The sequence below is a fragment of the Acinonyx jubatus genome, chromosome B4, assembly GCF_027475565.1.
Source record: "Acinonyx jubatus isolate Ajub_Pintada_27869175 chromosome B4, VMU_Ajub_asm_v1.0, whole genome shotgun sequence".
In the NCBI taxonomy this organism is placed as follows: Eukaryota; Metazoa; Chordata; class Mammalia; order Carnivora; family Felidae; genus Acinonyx; species Acinonyx jubatus.
This window is the reverse complement of record NC_069387.1, coordinates 62,443,621-62,468,877: the sequence shown is the minus strand read 5'-3', so window position 1 is coordinate 62,468,877 and position 25,257 is coordinate 62,443,621. Positions and strand designations below refer to the sequence as shown.

General features: G+C 38.6%; 1 protein-coding gene across 8 annotated transcripts in view; it reads left to right on the top strand.

Moving 5' to 3' along the window:
- DENND5B (DENN domain containing 5B) overlaps positions 1-25,257 on the top strand; it is a 188,184-nt gene that overhangs the window by 124,678 nt on the left and 38,249 nt on the right. For 5 of the 8 annotated variants that reach the window (XM_027035848.2, XM_027035849.2, XM_027035847.2 and 2 more), the window contains 5 exons: positions 7,826-7,919; positions 8,734-8,844; positions 11,989-12,120; positions 13,758-13,910; positions 14,778-14,856. In XM_027035848.2, coding sequence (XP_026891649.1) covers positions 7,826-7,919; positions 8,734-8,844; positions 11,989-12,120; positions 13,758-13,910; positions 14,778-14,856 — 569 coding nt within the window. The remainder of the gene's footprint in view (positions 1-7,825; positions 7,920-8,733; positions 8,845-11,988; positions 12,121-13,757; positions 13,911-14,777; positions 14,857-25,257) is intronic. The other 3 variants (XM_027035852.2, XM_027035851.2, XM_027035850.2) reach the window with 1 other exon arrangement.

The window sequence follows — 25,257 nt, the reverse complement described above, 5'->3', positions numbered from 1 at the left end:
ATGACCTAGCCGAAGTTGGACATTTAACAGACTAAGCCACTCAGGTCCCCCTGAAGGTGTTCCTTTAAATATGTTTCTAAAATGTGTCAGAATTATTAATTCATTTAGTTCCAAATGTGAGAAAGCTGTATAGTGAGAGCAGACATATTAAAGGGAAAAAATGCTGTGCATGGATCACACAGTTGCAGTACTGTTTGCATTGCTGTTTCTTTTCCTTTCAGAGTCTGGTATTCATCATTCATAAATATATACCCCTTTACAGCTCTTAGTCAGAAAACTTAGAAATTTTCATCACCATATTTTTTCTGCTTTCAAATACACCTTTTCTGCCAGTGGAGCCTTCTCCGTGCCAACACAGGGTTGGTTATGGAGTTGATCTGCTGATAACTAATATTAAGCTGATTCTACACTGGCTTCTCTGCTGACAGCATTGAGCACATTAGCTCATTTTTATAAGCATACCCCTATATATAAACCTACATTGTTTTACCTATTTAATGAGTGAGTTTCAGAGAGAGTCAACAACTTACTCCAAGATCACACACCTAAGAAGTGGTAAAACTAGAATTCAGACCTAGGTCTGCTAATTCAGGGCCCAGGCCCTTAACTGTTACACCACCTACACATAGTGTCTGGCTCAGCTACTTGAAAACAAGGGTGACACATGCCTTGTCTTACTTTTGGAGTTGGAAACTGTGCTTTGGTAGCCCCCAGGAAATTTTGAGTGACCTAAAATATTGAACATAAAGGTGCACTATGAGGAAAAAAGGTAAGTACCAAAAATTTTGTAACATACGTAGTTTTGCAAATAGTCCGAAAGAAACATCTTACTTTTAAGCCATCTTTCAAGAACCTTCATATTATTTACTTATTTAGTTTGGGCCATTTAGTCAAAAGGCATAATTCTACTTCTTTTTTATTCCCTTCACTGAATTCTCTGCTTGCCTCTTCTGAAAATTCAGGTGGCTCACTGCCACTTACATTTTGTGTACCCAGTGTAACAAGATCTTTCACAATGAAAGAGCCCTCAGATACCTCACTTCTACCTTAAAATGGACTCTATTAGGAGGGGTGGCCCCAAAGAAGATAAGATAATACTCTGAGGAGCAAGATACATGTTAAGCGCCATCTTTCCTAGGGAAGAACTACATGAAGCAATGGTTGAGATCAAATGGCTTAACCCTGAAGAGAGTGGCATTATAATGTGTTGGTAGAAGTCTGAGATTGGGTTACTGGCAAAGTTAGGATTAGAACTCAGTTCTCCTTGCTCCAGGGACCGAGTTCGGAATTCTCATTCATAAAGCCTGGAGGTGTGGAAAGTCTTCAGTCCAGTATCCTTTTACATATTTGGAAAAGGAGTGCTGTACAGTGAAGTAAAAAATTATGTCAGTGGAGTCTGTGACTTTTGATCTTGGGATTGTGAGTTCATGCCCCACTTTAGGTATAGAGATTACTTAAATATAAAATCTTAAAAAAATAAGAATTTTAAAAACTTTGATTAAACTCTTTAAATAGATTGTCTAAACTTCAATGAAGTCAGTAGTGGAAGATGATTCATGAGGAAGGTGGAAAAGTTATGTATTCACAATGAAATCTTACCCTTCTATAGAAAATGCAAGTATTTATACTAAGATCTTGGAAAGGAAGATTGTGGAGATAATTTAATGTGCTTCTTACAAGACAGAAATAAATAGCTAATGACTGAAAATGTTACCTTACTTCGTTAATTTGCAGGGGTTTGCCCTCCATTAAAGAAGTGTTTCTGCTCTTTTAACCCTTTTTTTAAGTTTATTTATATATTTTGAGGGCGTGGGGGCAGAGAGAGAGGGGGGTGAAGAGAGAATCCCAAGCAGGCCCTGCACAGAGCCCAGTGCGAGGCTTGAACTCACAAACTGTAAGATCATGATCTGAGCCAAAGTCAAGAGTCAGATGCTTAACCGACAAAGTCACCCAGGTGCCCCTATTCCTGCTTTTTTAAACACTGAACTTAAAAGTGTGCTAAGACATATTGACCAGTATGGGGGTTCAAACCTTCCAGATGATTGTACTAGATATAATATTCTATTTTGCAGAAATGAATGAGAATTTTCCATCAGAACAGACTAGTCATCAGCTTACTTATTTTTTCCTACGCTTGTAAAATATCCTAATTGTATGAATTACTTTTACATTAGTGGACTATTAATTTAAATCGTTTTCATTTCATTTAAATAGTATTTCCTTTTAATAGCATTAGGTTGTTCATTCATTTATTTAGCAAATATTTATGGAACCCCTACTGTATGTGAGACAGTGTCCTGTTCACTGGGAATTTAGCAGTGAACAAAACAACAGAAGTCCCTGCTTTCAAGGAGGAGGAGACAAAGGAACTTAATTTGTAAAATAAATAACCTATCAGGTAGTGATAAGATTTGTGAAGAAAAATAAAGCAGGAAAGGGAAGTAGGGAGTGTTAAATAGGGAAGATTTCAACTTTAAAATCTTACTGCAGTATTTTCTTGCTTTTAATCTTGTGTATAATCCCAAGGTTGAGCCCTAAGCATTACATTTTCAGGTATATTATAGTCTGAAAGAGAAAAGGTCTAAGAACTCATGGCAGGATAAAGAGATTTATAACCATGCCTCTGCAAATGGCTGACCAACTATTAGAATTTCATAGGCTGCTTTTGAAACAAAAGCAAATAAGCAATCATTAGTATTTCAGCGAATGTGATCATCTTTGGCAACAATATGCTTAGTAAATGAGACTTAATAATGAAAAGAACAAAATAATTCCTTGACAAGACCAGGAATGGGTATAGTTCATCATAATTTTCTGAAGCAGATGATCATCTCCTTGTTTTGAAAATAAAATAGAAACAAAATTAAAAATTTTTGTCCCACAGGAGTGTATAGTGAGATGCTAGTTATGTCATGTAAATTAATATTTACCCTTTTCTTTACCTAAAGCCTTTCCCACTTTTGCCTGCCAAGGAAACTGTTCTGCCATTTGTATTCTCCTTTTCTTTATTTATTATATAAATTCATTGGCTTGTTTTTATAGTCTATTTTTACTATTTATTTGACCCACTGTGTCCAGTAACCCTAATTTTTTAAATTCCTGAACAAATATTACTATGTTTTACTGACCTTTTTTGCTACAGGGCTATTTCCAAAGCCCCCAGCCCTTTATACATTTTGTTACTTATACTTCCCCTTTGTTTATTATATAAATTTATCATCTGGTATTTATATTCTGCTTCAGAGTTGTGAAAGAAAAACAATATTCATAGTACTTGTTGAAGATTTGAGACACACTTTATTCAAGGGGGGCCATGTAGGGACCGTTGCACTGAGGGCTTGCAGTGGGAGAGAGGGAGATTGAACTTTATTCCAAATACAATATGTGGTAAGTAGGAATTTATAGTCAAGTAGCAGAGTGGAAAAAAACTTACTAAGAGGAAACATCAAAAGTAAGGTGAGGGGTGGATTTTGACTAAACCAACCTAACAGGATTCTTGCTGAAGGCAGGCCTGGGTGATCAGACATCACCTGGGGGGTTATGGATGATGTAGAAACTGATCAGACTGGCACAAAAACAAACACATAGACCAGTGGAATAGAATAGAAACCCCAGAACTAGACCCACAAACGTATGGCCAACTAATCTTTGACAAAGCAGGAAAGAACATCCAATGGAAAAAAGACAGTCTCTTTAACAAATGGTGCTGGGAGAACTGGACAGTAACATGCAGAAGGTTGAAACTAGACCACTTTCTCACACCATTCACAAAAATAAACTCAAAATGGATAAAGGACCTGAATGTGAGACAGGAAACCATCAAAACCCTAGAGGAGAAAGCAGGAAAAGACCTCTCTGACCTCAGCCGTAGCAATCTCTTACTCGACACATCCCCAAAGGCAAGGGAATTAAAAGCAAAAGTGAATTACTGGGACCTTATGAAGATAAAAAGCTTCTGCACAGCAAAGGAAACAACCAACAAAACTAAAAGGCAACCCACGGGATGGGAAAAGATATTTGCAAATGACATATCAGACAAAGGGCTAGTATCCAAAATCTATAAAGAGCTCACCAAACTCCACACCCAAAAAACAAATAACCCAGTGAAGAAATGGGCAGAAAACATGAATAGACACTTCTCTAAAGAAGACATCCGGATGGCCAACAGGCACATGAAAAGATGCTCAACATCGCTCCTTATCAGGGAAATACAAATCAAAACCACACTCAGATACCACCTCACGCCAGTCAGAGTGGCCAAAATGAACAAATCAGGAGACTATAGATGCTGGAGAGGATGTGGAGAAACGGGAACCCTCTTGCCCTGTTGGTGGAATGCAAATTGGTGCAGCCACTCTGGAAAACAGTGTGGAGGTTCCTCAGAAAATTAAAAATAGACCTACCCTATAACCCAGCAATAGCACTGCTAGGAATTTACCCAAGGGATACAGGAGTACTGATGCATAGGGGCACTTGTACCCCAATGTTTACAGCAGCACTCTCAACAATAGCCACATTATGGAAAGAGCCTAAATGTCCATCAACTGATGAATGGATAAAGAAATTGTGGTTTATATACACAATGGAGTACTACAGGGCAATGAGAAAGAACGAAATATGGCCCTTTGTAGCAACGTGGATGGAACTGGAGAGTGTGATGCTAAGTGAAATAAGCCATACAGAGAAAGACAGATACCATATGTTTTCACTCTTATGTGGATCCTGAGAAACTTAACAAAAACCCATGGGGGAGGGGAAGGAAAAAAAAAAGTTAGAGTGGGAGAGAGCCAAAGCATAAGAGACTCTTCAAAACTGAGAACAAACTGAGGGTTGATGGAGGGTGGGTGATGGGTATTGAGGAGGGCACCTTTTGGGATGAGCACTGGGTGTTGTATGGAAACCAATTTGACAATAAATTTCATATATTGAAAAAAATTAAAAAGAAAAAAAGAAAAGAAACTGATCAGACATTGAGAATGATCAAATACTGAGGATGGGGGCTCTCCTGCTAAACTGACTTAGCAACGTTCTTGTCAAAACTGGATTTTATAAGGAAGTGCACAGAGTGACCTAGGAGAAGGTTCAGAAGCCTAACTAAGGTTTGATCAAGTGAAGAATCTTTCTTTGTCAGTGCCTTAATATTCTTTTTTTCTGGATCTTCCTTCTCAGCCACCCCAGTTTTTTTTGTATCCTTTTTACAGTCTTACTTTAATACTTTGTTATTGGGACATTTCCAAGGTCTCCACTTCAACGATTTATCACTAGGACTTGGTATTTTTTGTCCCAATATAAACCTATTTTTTAATTTTTTTATTTTATTTTTTTTATTTTAAAACCTATTTTTTTTAAACTATTTTAAGAGGGACTACCTTTCTTGATGTCATTTTTATCATAATTATTCAGTGTTCCTCTAAATAGCAGACTGAAACGAAATGATTCAGAAGCTTGAAACCAAAGGCATGCATAAATTATTTTAAAAGCAACAAAAGAAGCTGCATTCTCATTTTAAGCTTTTTGTAAATTGCATACTTTATTAAATAAAAAAATAAAAATAATGAACTGTCAGTAATACAATATGACTTTTCCTGAGTGCCAAAGTATAAATTCATTTTTTAAAATTTATATAGCTCTGTGCTATCAAGAATATACGCAAGAGTAGATATTCTTAGAAAAGTGTGATGAATACATAGTCATGGGGATGATAACTCAAGATTTGAGAAATTTTTAAAAATGATTTGATTTAAAATAATATACGCTCACTAGAAAATTTAGAATACTTGAAAGTGATAGGGTAAATTTTAAAACGCCCATAATGCCATCACCATGAGATGTCAGCATTTCTTGTCATGCTCTTGCATTGCATAGATCATGGTATGCATGTCCATGTTTACTTTTTCACAAAATTAGGAGATTATTTATACAATGTTTTATCTTGTTTGTTTTCCCCATTCATTATTGTACCATGAACATTCTCCTATCTTAATATTCCTAGCAACTTTTTTAATGATTACATATTTCATTATATAGCACCCCCTACTGTTGAACAGTTAGGTTGTTTTGAGCACATTTACTTGATCCTGATTAACTCTTGGTTGTAAGATCTGTTATTAACTCAAAAGCTTTTTGGAAACTGTATACATTAAACATGTATATGGAATAGAAGACACATTAATTTTAGGAACATTTAAAGGCCAAACTATGAGTCTTGGATTAAGGAAACAATTTGTTATTACATACAGGTTGTGAGGAATGTCTGTAAGCCTAAATGTTAGACTGGATTTCTGATTATGTATTTAGAGTGTATTTATAGAAAGTCCAGGTGATGTACAGACTGCCAAAAAAACAGTGACAGACATACCAGCTCTTGGAGAGTTTATAGTAGAGAGGATTTTATAGGAATAGAGATAAGTGATTGTAACACAATGTGATAGGTAATAAAATTGGGGAGTATAAGAAGGGTAGACAGTTTAGAATTGGAAGAATTAAAGAACATTTTCTGTGTAACATTGAAGCTATCTGAAAGAATAGAAATTGGGAGGAAACTTCAGGGACAAGGGCTCAAAGGTGACAGAACTGACCCCATTGGAAACACTGACTTAGTTGAAAATAGCTGGAGTTATAAGATGGTACTAAGTGTAGCAGAGAGATTGGTTGAGCTAAGAATTGAATGATAGCCATTGGATATGACAGTTAAGGATATAAATGGCTTCAAGAGCATTGTCGGGGGAAGCTTATTTGAGATAAACCGAACATCCAAAGGTAACTAAGTAGAAGCCTTATATGTAATCTTTTAAGAATTTTTACAGGAAAGAGTGAAGCAAGAAACTTACACATAACTGTAGAGGGTCAAGAGAGAGACCAGCATGCTTGTAAGCTGAAGGGAAATTATTCAGTTGAGAAAGAAAAATTGGAGATTCAGAAAAAGATGACTAGGGTCACCTGGGTGGCTCAGTTGCTTAAGCGTCCAACTTCAGCTCAGGTTATGATCTCATGGTTGGTGACTTCAAGCCCCACATCGGGCCCCACACTGACCTGACCATGCAGAGCCTGCTTGGGATTCTCTCTCTCTCTCTCTCTCTCTCTCTCTCTCTCTCTGTGTGTGTGTGTGTGTGTGTGTGTGTGTCCCTCCCCCATTTGTACACTCTCTCTCCCTCTCAAAATGAATAAACTTAAAAAAAATAAAATAAAGAGATAGTTAATGCGGCAGGTTGAAGAAAGCAAGAGAGAATTAGTCAAGGAGTTTCTTACAGGTGGCAGTAATAGTTTTGAGCTATGGCCAGTATATTTTATACTTTGGGATTAGAAGAAAGATGAAATGTCTGTGTATACATTGTTTAAGCAGAAGGCAGGCAATTGAGGGGAGGCTCTTGAGGATAAAGCAAAAGGTTTGGAACAGTTTTTGAGGGGAATGGGAGAGAGGTGATAAAGGGCATGACAAATCAACCACTAATCGACATAGATATGAGAAGTTACACGATAGTATTCATCCAGGGTTTGGGGCTCTGTTGAACAGTAAAGTGGAAAGGAGAGGATCATTATGAGGTGATACTATGTATTTTTTTAACCTCAGTTTTTAAAAAGTACTGATTTTAGTGATGGTTACATGTCTCTGAATATAATAAAAACCGCTGGAATTGTATGCTTTAAATAGGTGTATTGTGTGGTATTTACATTACAATAAAGACATTACATATTTAAAGAATTGGTTGAAAAATAAGTATTGTTAGTCTTTTAAACAGTACATTTTTTCTATTTTGGAGATAAGTGATCGCTTTCTTGTTGTTTGTTTTAACCTGCACCTTCTTGGGTACGGCTATTTTTCCAGTCGCTGGGTGAGTCGGAGCGCCACGGCGCAGCGCAGGAAAGACCGCCTTCGCCAACATTCCGAGCACATTGGATTGGACAACGACCTGAGGGAGGTATGTGGGCCGCCTTCCCAGGACGCCTCCATACAAGAGCCATGAACTAGGCTTACTCAGCTCAGCAGTTGTCATGGTGCAAGTTCTTCCGATTTCTTTACAGAATGGTTTTGTTTTATTTTAAAATAGTAATCCTTTTGTACTGACTTTAAAAGAACACCTTTTTGTAATTTTAATACACCTAAAATACGGCCCTAAACAAGTCTCCCTGTGTACCACATCAAGTAAAGGCTAAGTTTAGGATACATTTTTGGTCAGTATGTCTCCTGTGGGGGGAAAAAGTATACAAGAAACATATTTTAAGTTTCAAGCATAATTTAAACTTAGAATAAAGATACATTTGCTTGTGCTTTATCCTTGGATTGTGGACACCATTTTTTAAAGTGTTTAGAAATTATTTTTGAATTAAGATCTTTATGCTTTATTTGTACTACTTAAAAATACAAGCATAGTTATACATTTGAATAATTATAAGTAAGTTTTGGTTATTGTAATCAAAGAAAAATGCAATCGGAAGATCTATTAACTATTTTCTAAACTCAGATGTGTAAAATAAGTAGAAAACATCATTCCAAATATCTATTGCTTTTTGGTTGAAATGTTCATACATTTATGATTTTAAACATTTTCTTAAAAATTGAAACATAATCTGTCTAGTGCTTTTCTTTGTGCTATCATATTTTCTTCTTTCCCCTCCCTTTTGCTGTGACTTTATATCATATGCATGCACATTTTGCTGGTCTTTTTCTCCCTGTCCTTTTTTTTTTTTTTTTTTTTTTGCTTTTCTGTCATTGGCACTTCTCCATCCTCTTAGCCTTCCGGGGAACTTTTGGTCTGTCAGAACTCCATGGCATTCTGGGAGTGGGATCAGGGTCTACCTCCTCCTGCACGACTTCCTAAAAAATCCTTCTCTGAGTGCTGCCTGGTATGTTCTTTGCCTGAAAGTGCTTTGCAGATGTTCCTGAATCTTGTCTTTGGTGTCCTTGAATTATCCACATGTGTGTGTGCATATAGCTGTAGAGCCTCACATCACCTTGTGACGTGAATTGTCAGCCCCTCAATTTTGCTCTCCACTTCCTGTTATGTTTGATACCTTTTCTTGGTGGTGTGTGCTAATGCAAGTAATTCTGAACTCTTGGCAGGTAAAACTAATTATTCAGATTCCTTATTAGTGGTATTTTGAAGGTAAGGGGGAAGTTGTAGAGGGACCAGACGTAGCACTTGTGTTCTTTCAAATGAGAAATATATTAAATGTTCAAACTCCCTTTAAGTATTTTGCAGAAATGCAGGAATAATTCATTTTTGAACAGTTTTTCTTTTCTGGCTGGGTTTTACTCCACAGTATTTTAATGAACTTCCTGATCTGTTTTTTGAGGGTTTTGTTGTTGTTGTTTTGGTTTGGTTTTTTATTGTTTTAGTTTGAGACGTGTTTCCTCTCTTCCTGGTTTGTATTTTATGTGGTAAGAAAAGCAGATCATCAGTATAGAATTTTAGTTCTAAGAGGAACCCTTGAGGTCACCTTGTCCAACATTACATGAAGTCCAAGAGACTTGCCCAAAGTTAAATGGACACACAAGGCAGAGCTGGGCCTGTAGCCCAGGACTGCTGATAGCCAAACTGGTCCTCTTCCCAGTAACCCTGTTTACCAGGTTGCACTCAACAGCTCCTCACCTGAGGACAAGAGGAACTTAGGACTCCTGGTTTGTTATTTTTGTCTTTGACAGAAATGAAGAAGAGCATAGTAGAAATCTCAGAAGAAATCTGGGGTCACTTCCTTTTAGTAGTAAAATGAACTTCTTATAAAGACATTCCTTGTGAAAGATTTCTCTTTCTTCTCCATTTTTCACCTTAAAGTACACCTTTTCCTCCAACTGCCCCAAAGAAAATTACATTTTTATCATCACTTGTTTACTATAAAGGCAAGTGCTCTATTTCTTGCAATGTACATAGGCAGCCTCACTTCTTGTGAGGAAGGGCCTCCTGCCACCCCCTCTATCCTCTGTGTGCATGTCCGAGGAATGTTGCTCATTCCATGGCTTCACCAGAGATGCTCAGGAGAAGACTGGGCCCTATGGCATTCGCTGTTGGCTGATAATCATATTGCCCCATATGTGCTGTGTACTTGGTAAATATGACCAGTCAAAGGATAACCCCATTCTAGCTTGTTTTCATTTATAAAATAGAACGTACACTTTAACAGGGCTTTATTCTTAATCCAGTTATTTACTTAATAACCTAATTGTTCATATATTTTTGAAAAAACAGAAATGCCAAGACCTGTTTCTAGTCTCTAGCCTGACAGTGTTCCTCACTCCTTCTAGCCAGTGTTTCTTCCTAAGCTAAGACTGAATCTTCCCTCTTCTGGAGGACTGAGTCACAGTAGTTCTCTCTGCATTTGCACAAGTCCTAAAGGTGGAAGAACAGACACAGGGGAGAAACAACCCCTTTAACATTTGCCAGTTAACATTTTTTTTACCAGCCTTTTATCTCTGATTTGTAATAATCCAGATAATATCTATACCACCTGAAATGTTAGGAAATGCACGTGTTATAATTCTCATATAGGATCTCTGCCTTGTATCTCAGGTGGGTTTTGCTGAAGCTTTTCATTTCCTGCGTTTATTTATTTGAAAACTAACCTTCAGGATGTTTTGATAGACCTTATTACCCTTAGCTTCCCTGGTGGTGATAGTTGTCTCTCATTTTCAATTTTCCCTCTTTCTTTGACCCTCTAAAAAAGATTTGAAGCCAAAAATATAGACACAAATATAATGGAAACTAAGTATTTGTAGCATTCATTTTTTAAAAATCTTTCCTTAAAATGATTGCACTAGAAAGGAAACATTTTCTGTTTATGCAGTAGCAGGTACACTGATCAGCCAAATCCCTAATCAGTGGGATTTTTTAGAAATTTGTACAAGATTTAGCAGATTATTTGTCTTCCAAAGGGAAATATTTTAAATGTACAAACTCCCTTTTGTTTAAAGAATGCAAAGGATTTTACACATCTTCCCTTACAATATCAAATTCTTCCCTTAAGATAGTAAAGATAGATTTCACATATGTGCCTGTGGGAGGATGTGCTGGCTTACAATCTCTCTCTCCCCTCAACAAACTGCTGGTTTTACTATATCACTTAGAGTAGTTATTCTCTAAAAATGGTCCTAAGACACTTGGACTTTGCGGAGATTCTGCCCCGTGGTCCTGATGCAAACGTAAAGTATGTAGATGAACTTTTGCAGGTGGCACAGAAAGAAGAGGGACAACCAGCGTCCTGTGGTAATCACCCATAGTGATTTTTTTTCTCCTGGACATTCACTAACTAACGCTCAAGAGCAGTGGACTGGATTTCTGGGGTACTCTCTGAGCCATCACTTTCTCTGAAAGTAGTATGTTTCCACTTTCTCTTGATTGTGGAACAAGGCAAGGAAGGGGGGAATGTAGCAAACAAGTTCAGAGTGAGTTCATGGTCTTTCTTGTGAGGTATGGGGGCATGTTTTATGCCCATTTTACAAGTAAGCAAATATGCCTGAGGTTATAAAATTAGTTGCAACCAGGTTTTAGAGCTCCTGATTTCCCTGTTGTGACTTGATTAAAAGCAAAGGGTTGGGTTGGAGAGCACTGCCCGAGAGGGTAGGAGTGTGTTCAGTCTCGATCTGTGGGGAGAGGAGGAAACCAGTGCTCTGAGAATCACTGGTTTCTTGTAGAACCTTGGATTAGTAATCCAGAAACCCCAATTTTTTTCATCCCCATCATGCTCCTGACTAATCACAACCTCGGGTATTCCCAGTAAAAAGAGTAAACTAGATGAGATTAGATTCCATCGTATTTTGAATGTGTTTTAACCTGATGGGGTTTCTGTCACCCTCATTTTCACAGGGTTAACAATTGGGAAGTGAGGAGAGTACGAATGCCCTCTGCCTTTAGGTGGCGCTAAAACTTGAATTGCTATTGCATGAATACACTTATGGCCTTCTTTGCATCTTGTTGTTTCTGCACTTATTTGTGTAATGTTAAGAAAGGAGAGTATCTGATGTTTACGTATTTAAAAATACTCTTTAATTTTTAGAAATATATGCAAGAGGCGCGAAGTTTAGGAAAAAACCTGAGGCAACCCAAATTGTCAGACCTTTCTCCTGCAGTGATTGCACAGACCAACTGCAAATTTGTAGAAGGCTTATTAAAAGAATGTAGAATGAAGGTATGTATTACTCACTGATGGAAGACAGTGTGCTATCATGTTAATTCCATTTGTGAGGCTAAGATGAGCTGAATCAGCTCCCATCTGGGCCTGCAGCTTTCCTCGAAGAAAACTTTTCCTGGGGTATAAACCTCACATACTCTTTACTGAGGTCATGAATTTTCACGGGTTCTCTGTTGCCCATAGAATCAGTGACATAGAGAGCCCTGCACAATTTCTCTCACCTCTTCAGCCATTGCTGTCTTTTTCTCCAACATGAACAGGATAGTAAGCCAGTCAGAAGTTGTATCAGGAATGTGGTCATCTTATGCAAAAGGCAACACAGTTTTTGTGTAGAACCTTGTTCATGCCCATCATGTATGTATACCCATGAGGAAGAAGACCTTAGCTATAGGTTAGGTTTGTATATATTAACACACTAGTCTTCTTCTCAGATAGCTGTGTTCATCAAAGGTGATAATACAAACTGACAAAATTCAGGACATCATTTTAGCCAGTAATTCCATTCTTTTATTTGACAGTCACTTCTGGAGTACCTTCTGTGTATTCAGTATATACACTGGTTTCAGTATCAGCATACAGTGTTGAATCAGAGAGATGGTCTCGACCTTAAAGAACTAGATTCTCTCTCACTTTACATTTGATAAGTGCAGCTAAGACTGCTGTAAGTTGCTTACTTGAAACTAATTTCTATTTCCTTTTTATTTTCTGGTGCATACTCATGAGCAGAGACAAGATAAAAGAGGAAAAGAGGAAGGAAAAAGAGACCTGGTTCATTCACAGATTAGGGAGTTCTGAAAAAATTTAGAGCTGTTTGTGTTGTCGTTTTTGCCTAAGTATAGTCAAAGCTAACTGCAGGTACCTTCAGTCTGCCAACGTGTAGGGGCAGTGGAGGCTTAGTTGCAGTGGCAGGATGGGTTTCACATTCTTCCCATTTCCTGGGTCTGGTGTGATTCCCCAAAGTTATTCAAGCTAGTATTCTGAAAACTGTCCGTCATAAATGTTTACTTGAGGATACTTTCATATAGTATCATATTCTCCCACTAGTGACCCCGTATTTGTCTGACAAAATAATAAAACTATATGTGAAATTACTGCAGTTATTTGACCACAGAAATTAAGATACTTTTCCCAAAGTGATGAAAAATCTACAATTAGAAGTATAATGAAGGGATGGGGGACTGGCTCAGTAGGTGGAGTGTGCCACTCTTGATCTCGGGGTTGTGGATTCAAGCCCCACATGGGGTGTAGAGCTTACTAAAAAAAATAATAATCTTTAAAAAAAAGGTGTAGGGGCGCCTGGGTGGCTCAGTTGGTTGAGCGGCCGACTTCGGCTCAGGTCACGATCTCGCAGTCCATGAGTTCGAGCCCCGCATTGGGCTCTGTGCTGACAGCTCGGAGCCTGGAGCCTGTTTCGGATTCTGTGTCTCCCTCTCTCTGACCCTCCCCCGTTCATGCTCCATCTCTCTCTGTCTCAAAAATAAATAAACGTTAAAAAAAAATTTTTTTTTAATAAATAAATACAATTTTAAAAAGGTGTAATGAAAGGAACCCAGGTCTCTGATCTAGTAGTTGACTTGTTGGCTTTTTTACTTCACTACTGGGATAACACTTGTGACCACATGTGATGTTCTCAGACAAAACGCATGTTGGTGGAGAAGATGGGACATGAAGCAGTGGAACTGGGCCATGGAGAAGCAAACATAACCGGCTTGGAGGAGAACACCTTGATCGCCAGTCTCTGTGACCTGCTGGAAAGGATATGGAGCCACGGCTTGCAGATTAAGCAGGTAATAGTCTCAGGAGGTCCTGGTGATGTGGCTCGTTAGGAACCCTGTCAAGAAATGTCACAAAGAGAAAAAGATAAACATTAAAGGGTATGTTTCTTTGTCACAGGATAACGGGAAATGCACCATAGGCTTTTTAATTCCAGAAAAAGAAAATAAAACCCATGATTAAGAGGTGGTTTGGGGCTCTTTTCCTGGTAAACAGAAAAGGATAAAACAGCACATTTACTGCAGAGGCCATATCCCCTGTTGAGTGTCTGCTTTCGTCACTGTGCAGGAAAAAAATCTGTTAGCCAGAATTAACCTTCTTTACCATTTTAAGGTATCTAGTTATTCAGGGTGCAAAAAATCAAATGGTTTCTTTGTTTTTGTCCCTCTTATCTCCTGTTCTGATTGTTTTCTGTTGTGAACATGTTCTTTCTTCCTCCCCTTTTCTCTTTCTCCTCTGGCTTTTTTTCTTCCATAGTTGGCATTCCATACACACAAACATATTTTGCATATGGATATACACAAATACACTCTGTGCTGCTAGAGCCTTTTAATTCTGTGGTTACTAGTGTGGCCAGTGTAGACAGTCCTAAACATACAATTAAATAACAACTGAGCTGAAGTTCAGAAGTCCATGCGTACTTCTGGCGGTCTCTTTAGCTGCCCTTCCCCAGGCTATTGCTAATCTTCTCAGTGAGGCAAAGGATGACCCTCCTTTCACAAGGAGTGAGTTGCTCAGAATATTACACAGCTGAGAATGGATGAGCTTGGATCTCCAAACATCAAAATGGCCATTTCAACGTGAATGGTTTTGGTAAGAAATTATTTTTTGATTAATTAGTTCTTATAAGATGAAAAATTTTTTGTGCCTTGTAATTTCAGGGGAAGTCAGCTTTGTGGTCACATTTAATTCAGTTTCAGGACAGAGAAGAGAAACAAGAGCATCTTGCAGAATCACCAGGTGAGAGTTCATTGGTTTGTTTCTGCGGAACTGGTGGCATTGGACCATGGGAAGAATCAGTAGGATACGGCTTTGTCTATACCTCCTCTCTCTCTCTCAGGCTGAAACTTACCCATCTTGCCAGTAGTGGGGTAAGGCAGAAGGAGCAATAGTCACTTGACCTTTCTGATCTTCATCCACAAGACAGGGAAAAAAATGTTATGCTATATAAGACTATAATGTTGATTAAATGAGATAACATGTGAAAACCCCTAATGAATTGTAAAGGATCATACAAGTATACCTTACTCTCACCACTGTTAGGCTGTAGTGTATCCTGGGTTTTTCTACTTAAAGTTTTATACACCCATCATTAATAATCTTTCAGAGAAAAAACATGTATATGTATATATGCCTCAAAAGTCTTCAGGAGTCATATTTCTTCTTCAGTTTACAGCAAGACATCACTTGTTAGAAGTGTTGTTATACTTTAGCTAGTTAGAGTTATATAGGGTTCGTAGATACGTATTTTTCTTTATGTAAAATAACCATCTATTTCACAAAAAGTAGAAATAATAGTGGAAATCTAGTAGAGATAAAATGTTTTATATTAAATCAGCTATTTGGGAACCTTTTCTAAAATTATAGATTCTCCAGGATGCCTGGGTGGCTCAGTCAGTTAAGCATCTGACTTCAGTTCAGGTCATGATCTTGCAGTTCATGGGTTCAAGCCCTGCGTGGGGCTCTCTGCTATTAGCACAGAGCCTGCTTCAGATCTCTGTCCCCCTGTCCCTTTGCCTCTCCCCTGCTCATGCTCTTTCTCTCTCTCTCTCAAAAATAAGCATAAAAATTTTTAAATAAAAAATAAAGTTACAGATTATTTTGCACATTCAGAAATGTTAAAAAAAAAATAGATTTGAAAAAATAAGCCAACCAGCAGCTTAAGAAGGCATTGCAAATATAATTGAAGCATACCCTTCCATTCCCTTCATTGTAGTACTACCCTAAATGTGTTTATTGTTGGAAACCTAGGGGGTTTTTTGTTTTGTTTTGTTTTTTTAATGTTATTTATTTTTGAGAGAGAGAGGGAAAGAGAGCACGTGCGTACACGCACAACGGGGGAAGGACAGAGAGAGAGGGAGACACAGAACCCAAAGCAGGTACCAGACTTTGAGCTGTCAGCACAGAGCCCAGTGTGGGACTCGAACTCATTAACCATGAGACCATGATCTGAGCCAAAGTTGGATGCTTAACTGACTGAGCCACCCAGGCACCCCAGAAACCTAGTTTTTAAATGTGTTTAATCAGACAGCTAGGAATATGAATTGATACTATATGTTATCCTGGAGCTCCACTAAATAGAATGCCAAGGTTCTGATGTCCCAAGATGTAACTGTATTTGTAAAAATTGAGATCAAGTTTAAAAGCGTTCTCAAGTGTCCATCTCCTTTGCCCTTTTCTCTCTTGAAAAAGTAAAAATGCAGGACGGTTGGGTGGCTTAAGTCAGTTGAGCGTCCAACTTCAGCTCTGGTCACGATCTCACAGTTAGTGGGTTCAAGCCCTGTGTTGGGCACCGTGCTGACAGCTCAGAGCCTGGGGCCTGCTTCTGATTCTGTGTCTCCCTCTCTCTCTGCCCCTCCCCGTCTCATACTCTGTCTCTGTCTCTCAAAAATAAATACTAAAAAAAATAAAAAGGGGGCACCTGGGTGGCTCAGTGAGTTAAGAGTCCGACTTCAGCTCAGGTCACGATCTTGCAGTTTGCGAGTTTGAGCCCCACATCGGGCTCTGTGCTAACAGCTCGGAGCCTGCAGCCTGCTTCGAATTCTGTCTCCCTCTCTCTATGCCCTTCCCCCGCTTGTGCTCTGTCTGTCTCTCAAAAATGAATAAATGTAAAAAAAAAATTTTTTTTTAATTAAAACAAAAATAATAAAAAGTAAAAACGCATATATGCCCTGAAACAATCTCTAACATTTACCTGTGTTCCTAGAAAATTTAGCTGTTCGGACCATAAAACCATAACCAAGGTAGCTTACTCTACTTAGAAAAAATAAATTCCTACGAAGAAATAAACCCTTTATAGGATGAAATGTTGGAGAACTGAGCAGAGAGATGGAAGCATTTGACTGTTTTGCCAGATGAGGCATGTGAGAATGTCCAGCTGTTAAAGCGAGCAGCTGCCTGACAACACCAGCAGCTTCATGGCTTTGGCTGCTCAAATGATGGGTGGTTGAGGTGGAGACCAGAGACTCAGCTGTTTGCAGTGGCCTTTTGTTAGTCAGTAGTGGGGCCAGCAAAACTCTCAAGTCAAGGCTAAAAAGTATCAAACGTGTCCAAGCCTCATGTAGTCACTATTTTTGCTGCAGTGTCAAGTGTTGATAAAGGGCTAGTCATAAGAGAATGAACAAAATCTAAATATTTTTACTGATCCTAAGTAGGACTAATGTAAGCCATATAGCTTTTGAAATCAAACTTATTATCTGTTAGGAGGGGTAGATTTTATTATAAATATTGCTGTAACACTTCTGATGATTCAGCCCATGATGTTAGAATTTTAAAATATGACAGTGTGAAATATATATAAAAACATTAGTTAAAAAATAAAATACTTTATTGAGAAGCAGTGTGTTCTAATTATACAGAAATTAGCAGTTTATTGACTTGCTTTTAAATCGGGGTGAGTTTTTTTTCCCCCAAAATTACTTTTTGTTTACCAACTGTGAGGCATCCTAATTAATGGCAATAAACAGGCTACATTTTCATATTAAGGAGTGATCCTCTGTGTACTTAGAGTTCAAGCAGTAGGTTTGAACACCACTGTTACTAGCATTGAGCTAGGATGAGACTAGATGATAGATCATTATTGTTCCTTCAGAAGCAACACTGAACAGGAGTCAGAGACATTTTAAGGGTTGCAGAAGAATGGAAAGTCTGTCTTAGCAAGAAGACCACAGCAGGGTAGATTGTCTTAATTTTTTAAAAATAGACTTTATTTTTTATAGCAGTTTTAGGTTCATGGCAATATTGAGCACACAATACAAGATTTCCCATATACTCTCCACCCCCACATATGCACAGCCTCCCCCATTATCAGCATCCCCTAACATAGTGGTACATTTCTTATAGTTGATGAACCTACATTGACAGATGATTACCCTAAGTCCATAGTTTAGGTTTACTCTTGGTTTTGTACATATTATGGGTTTAAACAAATGTAGAGTGACGTGGATCCACCATTATAGGATCATGTAGTGTCGCTTTATTTATCCTAATATTTTCTGTACTCCACTTATTTATTTATTCCTCTGTTTCCTTACCTAACTGCTGGCAACCACTAGCCTTTTTATTTTCTCCATAGTTTTGCCTTTTCCAGAATGCCATGTAGTTAAGTGTCATGTAGTATGTAGCCTTTTCAGATTGGCTTCTTTCACTTAGTAATGTGCATTTAAGTTTCTTTCACGTCTTTCAGACTGTCTTAATTTTGACTTAGTTAAATTCTGCAGTGCCAAGTCACTGCACCTAGTAGTTTGAGATCCTATTTCAGAGAAGGGATCTTAGGATGCAATCGATCCTAGAAAGACTGTTCTTGACATATTACTCAAAAGTTTCTACCTTTAAAAATATTGGCCAATTAAAATTTAAAAAAAAAATGTTGGCCAGCTTAGGGGTGCCTGGGTGGCCCAGTCAGTTGAGTGTCCAACTCTTCATTTCGGCTCATATCATGATCCCGCAGTCATGGGATCAAGCCCTGCATTGGGCTCTGCACTGTGTGTGGAGCCTGCTGGAGATTCTCTCTCTCTCTCTCTCTCTCTCTCTCTCTCGCTCTCTCTCGCTCTCTCTCGCTCTCTCGCTCTCTCTCTCTCTCCCCCCCCACCTTCTCTCTCTCTCTTAACCCCCCACCCCCTCTCCTCTCCTGTGCTTGTGCTCCTCCTCTCTAAAATTAAAAAAAAAAAATTTTTTTTTTTAATGTTGGCCAGCTTAGACACAGATGGTATTCTTAAACTTTGCATCCTTAGACAAGATTCCACTGAACTTTCAGTGGATTTTTTTAATCAGTTGGCAAGTAGTAGAGTCGGATGCAGAAGAGGGTGAAAATACTGCTTTTAAATGGTCATTCTGGGTCTAGCCCAAGAATTTTGAGTCACTCTTCAATCATCTTATCTTCATCAAAAGTTCTCTATTAGGGGCACCTGGCTGGCTTAGTCAGTAGAGCGTGTCGCTCTTGATCTCAGGGTCATGAGTTCAAGCCCCAAGTTGGGCGTAGAGCTCACTTTTAAAAAAAAAAAAGTTTTTAGGACACCTGGGTGGCTCAGTCAGTTAAGCATCTAACTTCAGCTCAGGTCATGATCCTGCAGTCTGTGAGTTCAAGCCCCGCAGTGGGCTCTGTGCTGACAGCTGGGAGCCTGGAGCCTGCTTCAGATTCTGTGTTTCCCTCTCTTTCTACCCCTCCTCTGCTCACACTCTGTCTCTCCCTCTCTCAAAAATAAATAAACATTAAAAAAAATTGTTTTTAAGTTCTCTATTAACTACTTATTTGCCTGTAGACTGTAGATGGTTCTGTAGAAATAATATATACAGTCTCTGCCCTCTACAAACTTGCTGCCTATGTAGCAGCTTTGATTCAGGCAGATATACGAAAGAAATTCCTATGGCTGAATGTTAAATCCACAGTGTTTATATTGAAGGAGAAAGTGGCCTATTATATTTGAATGTGGTGAATTAAGAAATAGTAATAGATGTATACATTTAAATAGTATATAAATTTCTCTTCTGGAGTAGACTTCACAGAAACCTTCTTAGAGTTTAGATCTCTAGGTAAAATGTGTGGCTTCGCTCATTAACTCCTGTCTGTTTTCTTTGCACAAGCTTCTTAACTCGTTCCTCTAAAGCCACTAATAAATTATTGTATTGGCTTCCTGGGGCTGCTGCAATAAAGTACCACAAACTGGCTAACAGTCTCACAGTTCTGGAGTCCAGAACAAACTGTCCCAAATCAACGTGTTAGCTGTGGTGGTCCCTGCGTTATGAAGGGAAATCGATCCCATGCCCCTCTTCTAGCTTCTGGTCATCTCAGAAATCTCTTGGCCTTTAAATGGTATATTCCATGTGTCTTTACATCATCTTTTCTCTACTTGTGTCTATCTCTTTATCCAAATTTCCCTTTGATAAGGACACTGTTCACATTGGTTTAGGGCACATCCTAATAACCTCAAATTGATCAGCTACAAAGACCCTATTTCCAAATAAGGTCAAATTCACAGGTCCTAGGAGTTAGGACTTCTACATCTTCTTGGGGGCATAATTCAAAACATAACAGCTACTGTTGCTGACTTCCCTTGTCATCCTCTATCTGATTAGCAAGATTATTCACAAAATAATCAGCCCTAGTTCCTACACATCCATCTTTGATGGCCCAGTGGGATCTCAAACTCAGGACATCTTAAAACAAACTAATTATCTCAGCACCTTTCCCTCCTGTCTCTATTTGGCTTTCTCCCTTCTCTCTGTATTATTTAATGGCATTAGCACTCTTCTCTCAATCAAGCTTAGCAGCTAGAAAGTCATCTGTACTGTAACAGAAAACCCAGTGGATGTGACATCAGAGTATTCTGCCCCTTTTGATGAATGCATACAGTTGAGCAGGTTTCTTGACCTCTTTGAGCCTCAGTTTCTTCATTTGCAAAATTAAGATTAACAAATCCAAAGGAAAGTAATAATTCGATGAAATAATATACATTAAATCATTTTATATTCATACTTAATATTTTTGATTCTTAAGTCTTCACTTTTTTTTTAACTTTTTCACTTTTATTAAAGGCTTTGACGAGAACTTCATAAAATGTCATGAAATTCTGTTTGCTATACAGTAAACATCTACTTCTGAGTAGGAGACATATGTCATTATAGCAACCATTTTAATATGTAAAAGAATTCTGAATTCTTACTATAAGTATTTGGCTAAAATAAGAAACATCTTTGCAATAAAACTGACAGTGTGGCTTCGGTAAAATATCAGAAATGTCTCCTGGAAAACGTGGGAATGTTTCCTTTTGCCAGATAAACTGAACAGTTACAGTTAAGGTGTGTAAATTAGACAAAGCTAGAAAGGAACATCATGTTTCTAGGAAAGAACAGCATGCAACATGGACTTCCTCCATGTCAAACTGACAACCACTTAATGACAATGACTTATTATACACAGGAAAAGTAGCATATGTTCTTCAGAAGGAAATGATATTGCAAGATAATTCTGATAAACCTTTTATTGAAGTCTTGAATAGCTTCAGAGAACATCACAGAATGGGTAGAGGCGATTTATAGGACATTAAAGGATTCCTTTATATTTTGATACCCTCCTTAAATATAAACACAAATCAAATATAAACACACTTGTAAAACTGTGATTCTCTTAATCAAACGGGTTTACTACCACACTCAGCTACTAGCAGCATTTGGATGCAAAGTTTAATCTGGACAAACCAAGGCGGAGACTCTCCAGTGGGCTCCTGCTGCTGCTGCTTCCAGATACCGCTGGTGGAACCCACTTAGGTTTTTTGTTTTCACCTGAAGGACTGCTTATTTGTAGTGGTTTCCTAGTGGCCTCTGAAGAAACAGGGACCTTTTTTGGTGAAGGCTGAGGTTCTGATTTCACAGCGACTTGAGCAGCCTCCTGAAGTCGCTTCCAGAGTATTACATTTGGATTTAGGTTTCTTCTTCTTTTCAACTGGGGATTTGACCTTCACTTCTTTCTTTTTAATTTCTTTCACCTTATTTTTTCTCATAGTGAAGTATTCATCATTGTCTTCACTCTCACTAAAATCAGAGTCATCCTCAGACTGTTCACCAGTTGCAAAGTGTGGTTCAGAGTGATTAGCACTGTCACCATCACTGCCTTCCAGAAGAATCTTCCTCTGTTGTACCACAGTCTTTGATGCGGCTTCTCTTTTCCCTTGCACACCAGGAAAACCATCTTCCTCAGTAATCTTATCCAAATCTAAATAATCACTGGCTACACTGCAATTGGAGATATGAGTCCTTACTCATTGTTTTGGTTTCACTACTGTCACATTTTTCAATGCTTTTATCTCCAGCCTCTTCTGCATCAATGGTGACTGTTGGAAGTTCCTTCACTGATAAAGCTAGTGCAACTTCTAAGTCTTGCTGGTATAGCTTGTCACCTAAAGCCATCCTATTTTTAGGGGTTTTCTCTTGCAGTGGGATATCTCCTTTCTGGAGATTCTTCAGTTTAGGTTTCCTTGTTTCTAGTTTTAACTCCTTTGGTGGTGTTCTGGGTTTCTCATTTAAAGGTGTAGTTGCAGAAATAAAGTCATCATCGCTGTCAGAGTCCTGAAACCATGAGTAATTGACCTTGACCAGATTCTTATGCCTCACACACCGTGGCCCCCTCCAAAACTGAAAATCTGCAGTTTTCAAGTTCTTGTTGGCAGCAGTGGATGAATCTTGTTCACTTTCTACATCAAGTCATTAAGTTCTGTGTTTGCTGCCACTGCACGTTTCTCCTCTTTGTTCTCACTGGCTGCCACTCTTTATCCATAAGCTGGCCTTTGGAATAACTTGTAGCTCATCTCCCTTACTTCTCTTATACCATCACACTCTCACTGTGGTTAACTAACTAATAAAAAGCCCTCGGGAGTATAGAATTCTTTTCACAATCCTTCCCCCCTTTCCTAGGAGTTCTGCAGATTTCTAATTTGTCATTCAAGGCTCTGCCATCTGGCCCGAAATAGTCTCATCTTCCTCCTTGAGTATTTGTTGAGCCTGTATGTTGGGCCTCTGCTAGGCCCTTTGAGTATCCTAAGAAAAAGATATGACTGAGCCTCGAGGCATATAGTTTAACAGTAATAGAAATGTTAGATTATGCTAAGTTTATGTTACATGTTCAGTTTTATAGGTCCTGTTAGAGGGAACCACATCTAACAGTGTACCTTAGAGAGAATATTCAGGAAAGATTTCACAAAGAGGCAAAATTAAAGCTAAATTTTATTTTATTTATTGAGAACTTATTTTGTTCCAGGCAGTATTCTAAGTGCTAAAGTATTCTAAGGTAGATATTGTTACTGACCTGTTTGCAGATGACAAAACAAACCATAGAGAGGTAAAATTACTCACCCAAAGTCAGGGAGCTGTTAAGTTCTCTGTAGGGTTTGAGAAAGCCATGTTCTTGGCTGTTAAACTATAGTCCTCTCAACCTAAAATGCTAAATAGGCTGGGGACACCTGGCTGGCTCAGTCAGTTGAACATCCAACTCTTAATTTCAGCTCAGGTCCTGATCCCAGTGCCATGCGATCAAGCCCTACGTCAGGTTCTGTGCTAATCGTGTGCTGCTTGGGATTATCTCTCTCTCTCTGTCTCTCTCTCTCTGTCTCTCTCTCTCTCTCTCTCTCTCCCTCTCTCTCTCTCTCTCTCCCTCTCTCCCCTTCCCTCCCACTCTCACCCTCCCTCCCTCTCTCTCTCCACCCCTCTCCCCTGCTTATGTGTGAGCTCTTTCTCTTAAAAAAAAACGCTAAATAGGCTATAAACATGGAGAAGGATACAGAAGTGTTAAAGGGTGAGCTAACGACTAACAGATTGCATGGAGACATGAAAAAATACATCGTATGTTTAAGAAACATTGATTAGCAAAGAGTGGAGGATATAGGGTTCCAAAATAGGATTCCTAGAAAAAAGCTTAGGCCTGTGAATGCTCTTATTGTGGATGCTGCTGCTTTTTTAAATGTCAGCCTCCTTTTTTATTAAGTCTCTCCCCTCTTCTCTGCTTCCAGAGGCATGATTCTTTCTTGTTGTCATGTCTCCCTCTAGCCAAGTTGCTGATTATGGTTTCAGCTCCTTTCTCCTGCCTTGTGATCTTTTTTTTTTCTCTCTCTTTTCAACCTATTTCTTACCACTGGTGTGGCCTTCCTTCATGCTGTCTAATCATCTAGCACGTAGAGGCATTCTCTAAGGTGTGCTTTCATTAACAACACACTTAAATCGTGATAGTCTCAGACAGGAAGACTAACATAGCACATTCCCTGCAAGTCTCTGGAACAGTTTCCTGGGTGTCTGTTACCTCCTAGGTATCCAGATAAAGTAGCATTTTCAGTGACCCATTGAAAACTCCCTCCCGAAACTGCCATGACAAATGACCTGGTAATGGAAGGCCCTGAAAAGAACTGCCTTTAGGTTGTCCTGGCCACCGTCTCTTTATCCTGGCAGCCTCATCAGTGCTCATTCATACCTGCCAAGTATCAGCCTAGCCTCTTTTACTAGATGCCAAAACATGCAGATCCAAATACAACAAAATGTTCACTGCCAGCTTCAAATATATCTATGTGTTTCCGCACTGTACCCTAGTCCCCACAAACTAGAATGGATCTAAAAACTGGGGAAATGGACGTTTAATATACAGTAAAACCCACATCTTAAATTCTAATGTTATCCATGTATTTGCTAAGTGTGATGCTGCAATTTAGTTTTCGTTTACAGATAGTAAAATGGAAATAAAGGGCACAAAACTCCACAGCATCCCATTTAAAGTGAGATTGAGTACTCCTCCAGCTACATTAGCCAACAATTGCTTGCTTAGCTATTGCTATATAAGAGAATAATCTTTCCTTCTTTTATAAATGTTAACCATTCAAGCTCCAAAGAGAATGATTCATGGACATTAAACTTCTAACTGTCCATGACGATTACTCACTTTGCCTGATATACTGTAGTTTGGATTCTGAACTTTGAAGTAGAAACTTATCAGACTAGAGAGCCTAGACTCTTAGATTTTCCTTTTTTTGAAAAAGGAAAATGTTTATTTATTTATTTTTAGAGAGAGAGTGCAAGGTAGGAACAGAGAGGGAGAGAGAATCTCAGGCTCTGCGTTCATGAACTGTGAGATCATGACTGGAGCCGAAATCAAGAGTCAAGACACTCAATAGATTGAGCCACCCAGGCACCCCTAGATTTTCCTTTTTATTTTATTTTGTTTTAAGTTTGTTTATTTTGAGAGAGAGTGGGAGAGGGGCAGAGAGAGGGAGAGAGAGAATCCCAGTCTTCATGCTGTCAGTGCAAAGCCCAATGCAGGACTTAAACTCTTGAACTGTGAGATCATGACCTGAGCCGAAGTCAGACACTTAACCAACAGAGCTACCCAGGTGCCCCTGGATTTTCCTTACTAAGCACTCTTTCACAGCATAAGGAAATTATGTGATTGCAATTTATGAGCCCAGACGTGAATCACACACTTAGTAGCTTAATTTATAGACATTGCTTTCTTGTAATTATCCTGAGCTATTAGAATGAATAACTTTAGCCAATGACTGGTCCTTATGACCAAAAGTTTATTTATTATTTGCTAAAGTAGGCTTTTATGATTCATTTTAAATTTCCAAATGCAGCTTCAGATTAATTAGAAAGAAATAGCTGTTTTTC